This window comes from Fusarium subglutinans, assembly GCF_013396075.1.
Source record: "Fusarium subglutinans strain NRRL 66333 chromosome Unknown NRRL66333_c0000052, whole genome shotgun sequence".
Lineage (NCBI taxonomy): Eukaryota > Fungi > Ascomycota > Sordariomycetes > Hypocreales > Nectriaceae > Fusarium > Fusarium subglutinans.
This window is the reverse complement of record NW_023502115.1, coordinates 214790-227576: the sequence shown is the minus strand read 5'-3', so window position 1 is coordinate 227576 and position 12787 is coordinate 214790. Positions and strand designations below refer to the sequence as shown.

Sequence of the window (12787 nt, the reverse complement as noted above, 5' to 3'; positions counted from 1 at the left end):
AGCTTGATCACGGGGTAGCCTTGCTCATGCTAATCAATCGCTTGACACCGACCTATTGTTGGGCGAGTTAGCATTGTCACAGAGTTATGTATGACACAGCGAGAACTTACCATCCAGTTGCCGCACTCCTCAGTCTTGTCTCTCTGAAGCTCAACCTGAAGCTTGTGTGCACCTTCGTAATTCTTGACCTCAAGAGCATTGGCAAGCTCGGTAAGCTGTTCAATTGTATCAGGCTTGACAAGTTCCTCGTTGTTGAGGTGGTCAAAGAGCAAACCAAGCCGCTTCTGCGTGTCCTTGACTTGGGGTGCAAATGTCGCAGGAGCCTTGGATGCAACTCGTTGCATATCCTGGTCTAGGATGTCTACCAAACGCTGGGCATTGGGCGGGATATGCGAACGGTCACCAGCAGGATGTCTGGCCTTGGGAGGGGCCGAAGCCTGGGCAGGGGCAGGAGTTGGCTTGGGAGAAGAAGCAGCGGGAGGTCCGCCAGGAGGTCGGCTCATGGGAGGAGGCCCAGTCGGAGGAGGTCCCGTGGGAGGCGCAGACTGCTGAGCAGGAGGAGCACCATATGGAGAGGGAGCATACTGGTTATGAGGCGTCGACTGCTGAGGAGGAGCTCCAAATGAGCCAGCCGGAGGACGGCTTGCGGCTCCAGGAGGGGGTACAGACCCTGGGGGCTGGCTGTACTGCTGCTGCTGCTGTGCTACAGGAGTGGGAGCGTATCGGTTAGTGGGAGGGCCTCCTGCTGGAGGAGCATTGTACGGTGATGCTGTTCGAGGAACGACATTGGGCATTGGTGGGGGGATCGCGCCGGCAGCAGGGGGAGGGGGTGCGTATGGGTTATGGCTACTGGCAGCAGGAGGGGGAGGAGCCTGGAAGTTTTGTGGAGGAGCTGCTAGAGGTGACTGAACGCGAGGCGGCGCTGAGCCTTTGGGAGGTGGTGGAGGGGGAGTCGAGCCAGTTCGCTGTCCAAAAGGAGAAGCACCAGGAGGTGGAGGAGGCACACCTGTGCCTTGTTGGCCAGGGAAAGGAGATGTGATAGGCTGGACACTGGGCGTGGTCCTGCGTGCCGGGGGTGCTTTAGTGACAAGAGGGACATCATTCCAGTTGTCCATGTTCTTCATCTTGGCTGCAGGTGTCACTGATGAAGGTGTTGTGTTTCGAGGAGGACCGCTCATCGGTGGGGGTGCTAAGGGGGCGGGAGCACCGTAACCCGGCTGAGCAGGGGGCTGATAACCAACTGGCGCTCCATATCCAGTTTGCGCAGGAGGGGCATAACTGTTCTGTGGTTGATAAGGGTTTGAGGGGGGCTGATATTGCTGTGCTGGCGACCCAGTTGATCGGGGAGCAACCGGGGTTGGGGCAATATGGCTGTAGGGATTAGCTGGGACAGAGCCAGGCACAGTGCCAACCACAGGTACGGGCTGGGGAGGTTGGTAGCCAATACCAGGCTGAAGCCTGGACGATGTCCGGCTCGATGAAGCTGGCACTCGTGAAGCGGGCTGAGCAGAAGGCTTCTTGGTAGCAAGACGCACACGGTTCCTCGCCAATTCCGCCGCGGGGTAGTTGGAAGGGAGGAGATCAAGGTACTTCTGGGCGGTCTCTAGTTGACCGTGACCAGCAAGGATATCTGCGTACTCGGTGTACTTGTCATAGAGAACGGAAAGCTTCCAATCCGAGGTCAAGTTTGTCTCGTTATCCTGGAATTTGGTGGTGTGGCGGAAGACAGTCACCTTCTCGATGAAATTCTGCAGAGTTTTAGCATGAACTGAGAACGTGGAGTCTTCAGTCTCCTCTTTCAGTCCAGCCTGCTCAGCCTCGTCAAATTCGTCAACCCAGATAGACACCACCTTCTCGAGCTTTGATCCAACCAGGTAGCAGAAGAAGGCGTCCTTTCGATCGCCGTCTTCGTTGATTCGGTCGCCGAGCGCTTCGCAGAGGTCAGAGAACTCATCAGGGTCGGAAAATGTACAAAGGATAGCCATGGCCTCCTTCCAATTATCCAAATCGGCGTTGTAGACCACATCCCAGAGGTTCTTAGCTATAACAGAACCGAGTAAGCGCATGTAGCTTGGCATACCGCTCTTGCGGGACAGATACGCAGCTTGAACCTTGTCAACAAGTTCTTGACCACCGCAGTTGGCGATCAAGAATGCGTCGGCGAAACGGTCCTCCTTAAGGCAGAGTTCAGTTGCCTTGGAAAAGTTTCCCAACATCAGAGCAGAGGTGATGCTCTTTTCAACTGTGGTATCGGAGTCACTGAAAAGATGGAATGGATTATCAGTCTTGGCACCCTTTGTAGCGGCAAGATTGGACAAGAAGTCGTCACCATCGCCCTCAGCACCATCAAAGAAGCTCGAGACTCGCTTCTCTTTCTTCTCTTCGACGTCCTCATCTGAGGGTTTGCTTTCCTCATCTTCTTGGACTTTGGATGTCTCCTCGGCACTGCCATTCGTGAGTGTGTCCTTGTTGAAGCCAAGATATTCGACAATTTTGCTACGGGGGTTCTCGCCAACAAGAGTCTCCATCACTTTCCAATCAGCCTTTTCCTCATCAGTCTTGGCTTGCTCAACCCGATCGGCACATATTTCAGAGATCTTGCCAGATGCGATGTCCTCCTGGAACTTTTGGCTAGCAGTAGAAATGTCAGAGTCAACAGTGAAATTGGTGATCAAGATCTTCGATGAACGGTTTTGCCCGGGCTGAGTAGCATTGGGCTTGAACACGACAATCTTTCCACCAAAGCCGAATGAAGCACCCACGGGCCTCTCGAACCAGTTGGGAGCCTTGGCCAACGACCAAGAGGAATCTTGAGGCTTGTCCTGGGCAGCGTGGAGGAAGAAGTCCTCATCGTCAAGGTTCTTCTCAGCCGCGGCCTTCGTAGTATCAGGGTTGGTGTTTTGGAGAGTCTGCACGGTGATCTTGCCGTCGGCGCTGGCAGTTGCCGAAAGATTGGGGTTGTGAGGGTTGAATCGAGTGAGAAAAGCGGAGTTCGTCGCCTCTGGCAGTTCACCGTACCGCTCGCCAGTGTTGGGATTCCACACGATGGTACGGTAATCCTTACCCGAGGACAACAAGAGGTCGGCATCTTGCTGGCACCAAGACAGGGATAGAATACCAGACTCGTGACCTTGAAGCGTTCTCTCGGGAGCATTGGAGTTTCGCAGGTTCCATAGAAGGATGACAGGGGAGTTGTGATCAGGAGTAGCTGTCAGGAGCTTCGTCGAGTTGTTGGGGTCCCAAGCAATGGAACTGACAGCCTTTCGATTGTTGTTGAGTGTTAGAGAAGCCTTTTTAGTCTTCAGGTCCCAAACGGTGACAAATCCACCGTTTCCACCGGTGGCGAGAATGTGTGAGACCTTTTGGTTCCATGCGAGGCATTCGATGTCGTCTGATCGGGCAGTAGAATTGCCTAGTCGGAAGGGGTTGGCAATATCGTTGACATCGTAGATGAAGAGCTCTCCCTTGGCGCCAGCTGTGGCCAGGATTTGAGGCTTCAAGGGGTTGAATTCAAGTGCCTTGATCGGGCCACTATGTTTTGATGTTTGAGAAATTAAGGCATCAGAGTCTCCAGCAATAAGTTTCTCAGCATCCCAAAGGTCTAGGGAGCCGTTCTCGAGAGCACCAGCAATGATACCCCTGGGGTGATCCTCATTGGGAGGACCCCATGCAACGTCGTAAAACCTGAAGTGTTGATCAGAACATGGGGTTTCAAAAGCGCATTCTTGAGTATCTACCTAGCGTCGGTGTCGATGCTAGCGACAGGTTGTAGTTCGAGGCCTTGTTGTTGATCATCCAGAGCAAGATCCCAGAGTTCGAGCTTGTTGCTCTCGTCGGGAGAATCGACATGAGTACCGGTGGCTAGAATTGGCTTGCCAGCACCTGGTGACCAGGCGAAGGCGGCCGTTCGTGGAATGTCTCGAAGGCGCACCATGATGGTGATGGTGGGGAGCTTAGGGACTAATGCGACAAGTGTACCAGCTCAGGATGGTGTTTCGATATAATAAGACGAGTTAAAAAGACAAGAAAATGGATAATTACGGCTGAGAAGACTCCATAAAGTTCTCAACGAATCGTCGCCTCTGCCCGCAGTACTGCTTCAAAAGGAGTTCGAACGAAGCAGGGCGAGGTCGGTGGAGGTGTGTCCTGTAGTGGGAGGTATGATGCCAGATTGCAGGCTGGCTGGCTCTCCCCCCGTTAGTTGGCTCCTCCTGAGTCCTGAGCTCCCTGTGGCCACGTCCGTGCCTCCTGAGCTGTCCAGGCGGTGGGGCTGCTTGTCACGTGAAGAGAGAGCTTGATCAGCTTCTGGTATCTGAGGTATCATGTTTATAGGTACGTGAGTGCTAGTGAAAAGGGAAACGAGTTGAGAAAAGCCCGAGATATCCTAAATACTAGGCGTTCCTATGAGTAAGGAATTATATGGGGAAAATGCGGAAGTTTAAAGGTCAATCGGTATTGGATTTATTACTCTGCTAATGTTGTGATCAGACTGACTTACAGACCCCAAAGGAAAGCATATGCCTTGATATTATAAGCTGCGTGTCAGAGAATCATCAATCATGCCTTAAGGGATAGCTAAAAAGTGAGTATGAACTATTTACATTAGTACTTTGCATAAATTGAGCCATTACCTCACAGTCATGAAGCAGCCAGAAGCCAAATGCTGTAAGTCAAGTTCGAAAAGCTATAATGATCACGTGATGAGCAGAGAACCTCCAAGCTACTCAAGCGCACCTTGAGTGAATGCTATGAGTTCAACTTCAAGGACTTTCAAGCTTACGCTAGCGCCATTCATTCTTCTTTCAATCACTAAAAAGCGCATATATCATTCCAAATGTCAGACGCAGCTCGATGGAAAGCCACTGTCTACGTAGGCGGACTATCTCAGATGGCAACTCAGAGTCATGTCCTCGATGCATTCATCCCATTCGGGGAGATAGTCGAGGTCAAAGTTCCAAAACCCGATGCGCCAAACTCTACAGAGACACACAGAGGATTCGCCTACGTCGAGTTCGAAGACGCAGCTGATGCGAAGGAGGCTATTGATAACATGGATCAATCGGAGTTTTTCGGAAAGGTCCTAAAGGTATCACAGGCCAAGGCACCTAAAAGCGCAGAGGATGGACTTGGTAGCAGAACAGCTATTTGGGAGAAGGTATGCTATAATCGAAATGATTGAAAAGCAAACTAACATGGTTTATAGGAAGGATGGCTGGCCGAGCATGCGGCAGATGATGAAGACGCAGTGCCAGGTGCCGGTCCTGACCCCATGCAAGGATTGGAACAACTCGACGTTGCAGGACCAAAACCTGAATGAGGATACAAGTTGGAGGTTTGTTACTGAGCTTATTGCCGGCATAGCGAAGGCGTTCAAGGCATTGGATTGGATCACGGTTACTGGCGAGTAAAGATGACATATCATCACCGAGAATATTCAGATTTTATACCTGATGGGTTTCCCTACTACCACACTCGTCTGAAATGTACAGTACTGTCCTTCCAAGGACGTGTGGACATGCAAACAATTTCATTTCCCCAATAGCATCCCTATCTTTATGCCAAACTTAGTGACCCTCACTCTCGCCCTCGGCGTGGCCCTCGGCATGGCCAGCATCGTGGCGGCCAGCAGCACCCTGTCGGGCCAGACGGAGGTTCTTATCAACGAGGAACTTGCGAGAAATGGAGTAGCCGGCGGCGCCGAGAGCGAAGCCAACGACGACAGCTAGATATAGATATTAGCCAAAGACATGGTTCAGTTGAGTCGTAGTGGTTTACCGAGAGGGTACAGCTCAGGAGGGATCTGCTTGAGCTTTCGGAGACGCTGAGAGATGGTGTGGCCTTGGATTCTGTCAGTATGCAGACCGATTGAGATAGTTTTCGCATCCGCATCCGCATGTGTAGGATCGGGTCGTTCGATTAAGCATCGTCGGGAATTTGTAGCGTTACGTACCAGCCTGGTCCTCTTTCTATAAAACGAAGCTGGGTCAGCAATTGATGTCATACTGAGCCGAGGGCTAAAGAGCTCGTTCCCTCAGACCATTGCATAGAATTGGAGATACTCACGGGGACGGGTCGCAACATGCGAGGCGTCTGCCTGAACATTCGAAGAGCAGTGGTAGAACGCATCTTGGAGTGAGTGGGGAGGGTCTAAGGGATCAAAGTCCAGAGGTGATGGTTCAATTGGAAATTATCGGCCTTGGAAGGAGTGTTTGGAGTTGGCCGAGCGAACGAACATCTGCTGATGTGCAATTGCTAGAGCCTAGCAGGCCCACCAGTCAAGATGGGTGCCTTACGCCATGCGCCATTGGCCCGAGGTAGCCTGAGGCACACACTGAGCTCTCCCGGAAGGAAATCGAACCACCTGATTTGATTCGAGCCGACACCCATCCTAACGTCGACGCATTGGATACTTACTCAACCTCTCCATCCTAAACGCACCGAGCTCCATACTCGCCGTCATTGACCCCAGAAGAATCTCCCCTCCTCCAAGTCAATTCCTCTTAGCAGCTATTCACAATGTCGGACGACGGTCAGGAGCTTGTTACCAAGCCTTTCAAGTTTGTCACTGGTATGTTCAATGCTTGTTTCCCTGATAATCCCGCTGTTGGTACTGCCGTTGCGGGCTCGAAAAAATGACCTGATTTGGCTCCGAGGCTAACACTCCTACGCAGCTGGTAAGCCTGAATCCCTCGACCACCACCATCATTACCACCGATTTCCCCTCGACGACAGACTGCGATTACGCGACCCCGGCGACGATACTCATTGGCACTTGCATCAATTCCTAGGATTCGATCTAACACTTCACAGGCACTGACGCTCGTTTCCCCAACCAGAACCAGACCAAGCACTGCTGGCAAAACTACGTCGATTACCACAAGTGCATTCTCGCCAAGGGTGAGGACTTTGCGCCTTGCCGCCAGGTACGAGTTGCCAAGAATCACTTCCACCTGCGATGTTCATGCTAATTGACGTCTAGTTCTGGCTGTCTTACCGATCTCTCTGCCCCTCCGGCTGGTATCAGCGCTGGGACGAGCAGCGCGGTATGTTGAACCCCAGTGGTTCCAATCGATCTCGATCAAAGACTAACGCATTGCGCAGAGGCCGGAAACTTCCCCGTCAAGCTCGACGCCTAAGCAGACCCCGTAGACTGGATGGATTAGTGGATGCTGTTAGAAGAGTCAGAGCAGACACACTGCAATTGTATCATTTGTGATATTGCTTTCAAAGCTAACCCCAAATATTGACTGTTGTGTTTTGAATCCTGGCTTTCCGCATTGTGATGACGTCTCCAGTCTTGAGTGGTAGACTGTCAAAAGAGATTATTGATATTATTTTAGCTATATGAGGCTCATGCAAAAGCGCTGGCAATTCAAATTCCTAAATAATACTCCATACTCCGTCATCCCAAACATGGCTACTGCGATTGGCCACTATGAGTCGTAATGGCGAATCCCTAATTTGATGGCCATTTTGACGAGACATATCAATTTTCCTCATCTTCATCATCTGAACTCATAAATTCATCGTCCTCATCGAATCCAAAGAATGTCGTAGCTTTGCCTTTGCCCTTGTCGGCCTTTGCCCCTTCGGCAGGGGGCGGCGTTGACTGCTCTGATGATGTACCCTTGTCCTCATCTGAACCGGATTGGTCGTTGCTTGGCTGTGTAGAGCTCGAATCGTGAGATGTGCCGAGCAAGTTGTCTTTGTAGTTACCAGCCTTCATGGCAGCCAAAACAGCCTCTCGAGTTCGCTCACTACTCTCTTCCTTGTCCTCGACCCACTGACCGTCAAGACGACTCTTGCTACCCGACTTAATTTCAGCTTCCTTCTGCTCTGACATTTGAACGATCTGTTCCCAACGCTCACGGCGCTTCTCTTTCTCCTTCTTTTCCATCTCGGGCTTGATAGCTAGATACTCAGCCAACGCCTTGGCCTCGTTCACAGTACGTAGACGTCGTCCATCCAGGTTTCGGCTAGATCCGTGGTCCTCTTGGCTCTTCTTTTTGCGCGAAGACATGCGACCACCCGCGGCTCGAAGTTGAGATCCGAAACCACCCTTGCCACCACAAAGGGGGACAGCGAGTCGCAAGGAAAGGAATTCATCGTCGGCAGTGGAGAGATAGCTGGAGATAGGAGAGTCTGATGAGGCTGGTAGTTGCTTGTTCGATAGTGTGGTGAGGATGAGTCTTGACTGAGTCGTCGGGAGTCGATCATCTATGCGTTCGCGCAGTTCTGTAACTGTTGTCGATGATGCCAGAGGAAGAACGAGGGTCGATGGTAATCCTAGGCCAGCAAAGCTAGTGACCAGCACGTTCACATTTCGGGGAGCCATGGTATGGTATGGGATGTATTCAATTTCAAAGATAGCAGAGGCCGTTGTGATGAATGATTGAGAAGGCCTGTCCCAAAGATTCGACGCTGCTTTGGTTGTTTCTCATGCAAATGGCCTGCACCTGGCAGATAAGCGGGCCCTTCCATCAACCACTAGCCTGCCACACCTACAAGCATCAGCCACAGCGCAGTCGTCCTCATCACGTGAAACCAGCCACAGATCAGCCACGTCTCCACCCCACTTCGCTACATCCAAATTCTAGTAGGGTTTCCGCCCACAAAAGTTATCATTTTGAGAAGTCGTCTTCGTCCCTCCTAAACTGCCACCTTCCAACATCGACCCTTCCGACGAGCAGCAAATACCGCCACGATGTTGATTCCCAAGGCCGACCGCAAGAAGATCCACGAGGTAATAACCATTACATTCATCGAACTGCCTCTGCGCACCGACGACGGCGGAGAATTGCGAGCTACAGAAGAAAGCACAAAATCATGGCGCACATAACTAACAGTTTCCCGGCAGTACCTCTTCCGCGAGGGTGTCCTCGTCGCCCAGAAGGACTTCAACCTTCCCAAGCACCCTGATATCGACACCAAGAACCTGTTCGTTATCAAGGCTCTGCAGTCGCTTAACTCTCGCGGCTATGTCAAGACCCAGTTCTCTTGGCAATACTACTACTACACCCTGACCCCCGAGGGTCTCGACTACCTCCGCGAATGGCTTCACCTCCCCGCTGAGATCGTTCCCGCTACCCACATTAAGCAACAACGATCGCACGCTCCTCCCCGTGGCATGCTCGGCGAGGGTGAGCGCGAGCGACGACCTTTCGGCCGTGGCCGTGGTGGTGACCGAGGTGACCGTGAGGGTGGATACCGACGAAGGGATGCTGGCGAGGGCAAGGAGGGTGGTGCTCCCGGCGAGTTCGCTCCTCAGTTGTGAGTTGGCCTTCGAGAAGTTGATGGATACTGGACGAATTGCTAACACTCGAAACAGCCGTGGTGGTTTTGGCCGTGGACGTGGCGCTGCCCCCCCTTCTTAAACGAACCCATTTCCTTTAGGTGGTCACGAATGAGATGCATTTCGAAGGGTATCGGCATGTACTCATAAAAAAATGGAGGGCAATTTCTACCATGGGTTTCGCTCGTGTGACTGGGTTGCGTTGCGTGGGGGACACCGTGGGAGTTTGAGGGTTTTAGAACCTCGGAATCATTTTCATCAGGGTCAATGTTTGCCGCCGTCGAAACGAGACAATTGCTCGGGAGATTCGTGAAGACGTCAATCTTTTCAGTGATGTGAGACGAGACCTCTATGTTTATGCCAAACGCCCACCGAGGCACGTCTGAATGAACGATCCGTGCCGCTGATCCGAACTCCTGCTATGACGTGTAATGATTGTGATCTTGTGGCTATTTGAACCTTCGATCTGGCTTGGTGGCTTGGAAGGATTCCCCCGGATGTGCCGTACTCAATGCTTGACTGGGGATCTCATGTCTGACCTACCAATAGCTTACCATAATGGCCCCGGGGTTGTTCTTGGAGGACAGACTGAGCAGATCCTTTAGATAAGAGATAAATCAATGGATACCAGTGATGTTAATTTGTTTATCGGGCAGCCTAAATCAACTAATTTACTACCAATATGTCACAGGATCATTAATGAGATTTGGTGATGAGATCTTGGCCTCTGATCACTAAGATTTGTCACTATACCCACCTCGCTTGGAAGGTCTACATATTAACGCAAGCCTTTGATTAGCGAGGTATCTAATAGGAGTAATTGTGCGTATCTGAATACGTTCTTCTTGCCTGGTGCCACCAGTTCTCGTTGTCCTCACTCAACTTATTTGCCATATTTGGGCCAGGGCCAAGACGGTTAGGGTTAGCGACTCAATATAATGAACGAGAGTCACTCTGGGGCAAGTTGATAGCTGAAAGACATGCTTTTGCATTACGCAGAAGCGTTGGTTGTCAGTGACTAATGCTATAGCCCTGATATGTGACACATCGGCGGAAAGAGGGAAGATATGCGTGACGATTCAATTTACTTGAGGACTTGAATATAACAAATAGCGTATTGCTCGTCATTCAGATCCTGCTCAGACATAACATGCATCCCAGGAGTTATGGAATACCGGACAACCAAGTGTTTTTACATTTGTTGGAGTAAGAATGATGACCAGAGGATTTAATAACAAAATATATACCTAGATAGTTAGTATTAGAGGCTGGTAGCTCAAGTCTGCGTACATCATGTTACCGTGTTTATCCTTTTCAAATACTTTAACTTAGGTATACATACATGTTGCTGACTTTTGAATACTCTTTCTTGATAAGACTTCTTAAGAAATCTAGATATATCCAGTATCGTCTAGAGAGGGTGGATTGTGCCTATTCCAACCTAGATGTGTCGTGGCCAGCAACAGACACAACAGGAGCATGCCTAATCATAACTCTAAGCTGACACGAAACGTGGTCTAGGCCTTGCCATTGGGCAAAGAATAGAACAAGAACGAACTAAATAATACTGTTTAATTGGTCTTATGTCAGCAATGAACTGGTGTTTATATCTATGCGCCTTGCTCCTCAGCATTTAGCATGAGTTTATGGACGGGGACGGGCATACAGTCAGATATCTGCATGCAGACAGCAGGTGATCAAATTTTGAACGGAATTCAAGATGATCTTGACATTCTATCTTGATTGTGCATAAGATGGCCTTGATTTGCACACGTCCGAATTTTTATAAAGCAGTGCTTACATCTGCCATATGCTTATAGCTGACGCATAGACATACAATGGCTCCCAAGTTCAAACCCGTCGGGTCAGTTCTCTTGATTCTTTGCTTTCTATTGCTTTGTCTTTCATATTTGCTTGTTGTTTCTCAGCTTTCCATTACTTCTGAAGCTTACCGGTTAACCTAAAAATCGTTGTCCGCAGCAAATGCCCGACATGATTATCTCCAGCTCTCCTCTCTTCAAAGAGTATGCCCAAAAAACCTTTGATTCTGGAAACCGTAACAGAAGGGCACCCTTTTCACCCTTGGGCATCGCGGATATTGTTGTACAGCACCTTCTGGACCTTGCAAAGCTTGAAATCACTCGATTCAAGATCAGCAATGCCACTGAAGAGTAAGCGTAAGCCCCCCGTTTATACTATGGCTTGTTAATGCTTTAGCTCCTTCAATATTGTGATTGAGGGTCGCATGTTTGGGACAGGAACGATCTCTAGCACCATCATATCGACGGAGGCATCCCTATCATTCAACGGGACTGCATTTGGACGGATTAAGTTACCACAAACCAAGACGAGTTTCTGGGGCACCGACTTTGTTGTTCAGGAACAGCGTGTCGAGATCACTGACTATCCCAACTACTGTGCCTTTATTCGGGGCATCATAGTCGACGATGAAACCAGCCTTCAACTCGAAAACAACAACTGCACAGTGAGAGCACTTGGTACTTCGTCTGTATGCAACCTCCGTCTTGATATGCCACTCAAGGCTATTGGGGGGCCTAGAATGGCAGTCAAGAAGCTTTCACGCTTAGGTAGTGACGTGACAATCGTATTCAGCTTGACTTACTTAGGCCCTTTCGAACTTGACCATGGCTGTTGTATTTTCGAGCTTCGAAACGGCCATAGTGAAACATCGGCAGAGCTGAAGGGTGAACTGAACATTGCCGCAGGCCAGACTGAACTTACTCTGCATGGAACAACACGAGATGGGGCGGTGGCTTCAAACAGAGTCAGGCTTGTTGGAGTCGGCGTGGAAGCGAAAGAGAAATCATGGCTCAATGAGACCATAAGAGAGATTGATGTCCCCGTTGACTTGGAACCGAAATGCGCGGAGATATTGTGGTGCTGATACAGTACCTTGGATATGGGAGGATAGAAGACTCAGGGCCTTGATCCTAGATGACAAAAAGACCTGGTTAACTTATTATAAGTTTATAGATGTTTTCTTGCTCCCTGGCGGTTTGGTGATGCGGACTTGATCTAGTTCCGGACAATGTGTGTTGTTTTCACTTGGAATAGAGTCAGATAGTATGATAAAGATCGTCAGTTTTACAGTTTCAGGGTTGGCGATGGATTGACCAACATTGGTGATTACTTCCAGTACTTTTTCAAGATGACTGAGCTTTGTCAACAATTTGTTACCTTGTAGGCTCAGATGACATTTTCTTTGTAATTCTCGTACAAGACAAGCCCCCTTGTTAAGTGTGAGCCCACAATGCCCATTGTGTCTTGCATATAAATGCTCCGCTGCCATTCACTTTGGCAGCCTTGTTGATGATGATTCCACAATGATAAGAGCCGGCTTCGGCCGCCGGCGCGTCTACCACCAGAAACATGGGTTCGTTTGCGGGGACCCAACTGTATAGGTACAGTGGAATGAAATGAACAGCGGGTTTCGACATATCTCCTTTGTCTCTCTAGGCACTGCCATATTTCAGC

General features: G+C 50.2%; 7 protein-coding genes across 7 annotated transcripts; 4 read left to right on the top strand and 3 right to left on the bottom strand.

Moving 5' to 3' along the window:
• Positions 1–7: 7 nt before the first annotated feature.
• Positions 8–3934, bottom strand: FSUBG_5407 (transport SEC31; the record flags this gene model as incomplete). Its single annotated transcript, XM_036683500.1, has 3 exons — positions 8–52; positions 111–3684; positions 3738–3934. 3 exons carry the CDS (start codon positions 3932–3934, stop codon positions 8–10), a joined length of 3816 nt encoding a protein of 1271 aa, XP_036539118.1.
• A 900-nt stretch (positions 3935–4834) lies between these two features.
• FSUBG_5406 (peptidylprolyl isomerase) lies at positions 4835–5317 on the top strand (the record flags this gene model as incomplete). The annotated part of the gene is made up of 2 exons (XM_036683499.1): positions 4835–5155; positions 5204–5317. 2 exons carry the CDS (start codon positions 4835–4837, stop codon positions 5315–5317), a joined length of 435 nt encoding a protein of 144 aa, XP_036539117.1.
• A 247-nt stretch (positions 5318–5564) lies between these two features.
• Positions 5565–6126, bottom strand: FSUBG_5405 (NADH-ubiquinone reductase complex 1 MLRQ subunit; the record flags this gene model as incomplete). The annotated part of the gene is made up of 4 exons (XM_036683498.1): positions 5565–5722; positions 5776–5838; positions 5951–5966; positions 6064–6126. The coding sequence occupies 4 exons, from the start codon at positions 6124–6126 to the stop codon at positions 5565–5567; spliced, it is 300 nt and encodes a 99-aa protein (XP_036539116.1).
• Positions 6127–6516: 390 nt separating this feature from the next.
• Positions 6517–7136, top strand: FSUBG_5404 (cytochrome c oxidase subunit 6b; the record flags this gene model as incomplete). The annotated part of the gene is made up of 4 exons (XM_036683497.1): positions 6517–6568; positions 6811–6923; positions 6980–7043; positions 7102–7136. 4 exons carry the CDS (start codon positions 6517–6519, stop codon positions 7134–7136), a joined length of 264 nt encoding a protein of 87 aa, XP_036539115.1.
• Positions 7137–7486: 350 nt separating this feature from the next.
• FSUBG_5403 (uncharacterized protein) lies at positions 7487–8335 on the bottom strand (the record flags this gene model as incomplete). Its single annotated transcript, XM_036683496.1, has 1 exon — positions 7487–8335. The coding sequence occupies one exon, from the start codon at positions 8333–8335 to the stop codon at positions 7487–7489; it is 849 nt and encodes a 282-aa protein (XP_036539114.1).
• A 369-nt stretch (positions 8336–8704) lies between these two features.
• On the top strand, positions 8705–9374 carry FSUBG_5402 (Plectin S10; the record flags this gene model as incomplete). Its single annotated transcript, XM_036683495.1, has 3 exons — positions 8705–8743; positions 8858–9270; positions 9329–9374. 3 exons carry the CDS (start codon positions 8705–8707, stop codon positions 9372–9374), a joined length of 498 nt encoding a protein of 165 aa, XP_036539113.1.
• A 1910-nt stretch (positions 9375–11284) lies between these two features.
• On the top strand, positions 11285–12197 carry FSUBG_5401 (ubiquitin ligase (Hul4); the record flags this gene model as incomplete). The annotated part of the gene is made up of 2 exons (XM_036683494.1): positions 11285–11463; positions 11510–12197. 2 exons carry the CDS (start codon positions 11285–11287, stop codon positions 12195–12197), a joined length of 867 nt encoding a protein of 288 aa, XP_036539112.1.
• Between the last annotated feature and the right edge of the window lie 590 nt (positions 12198–12787).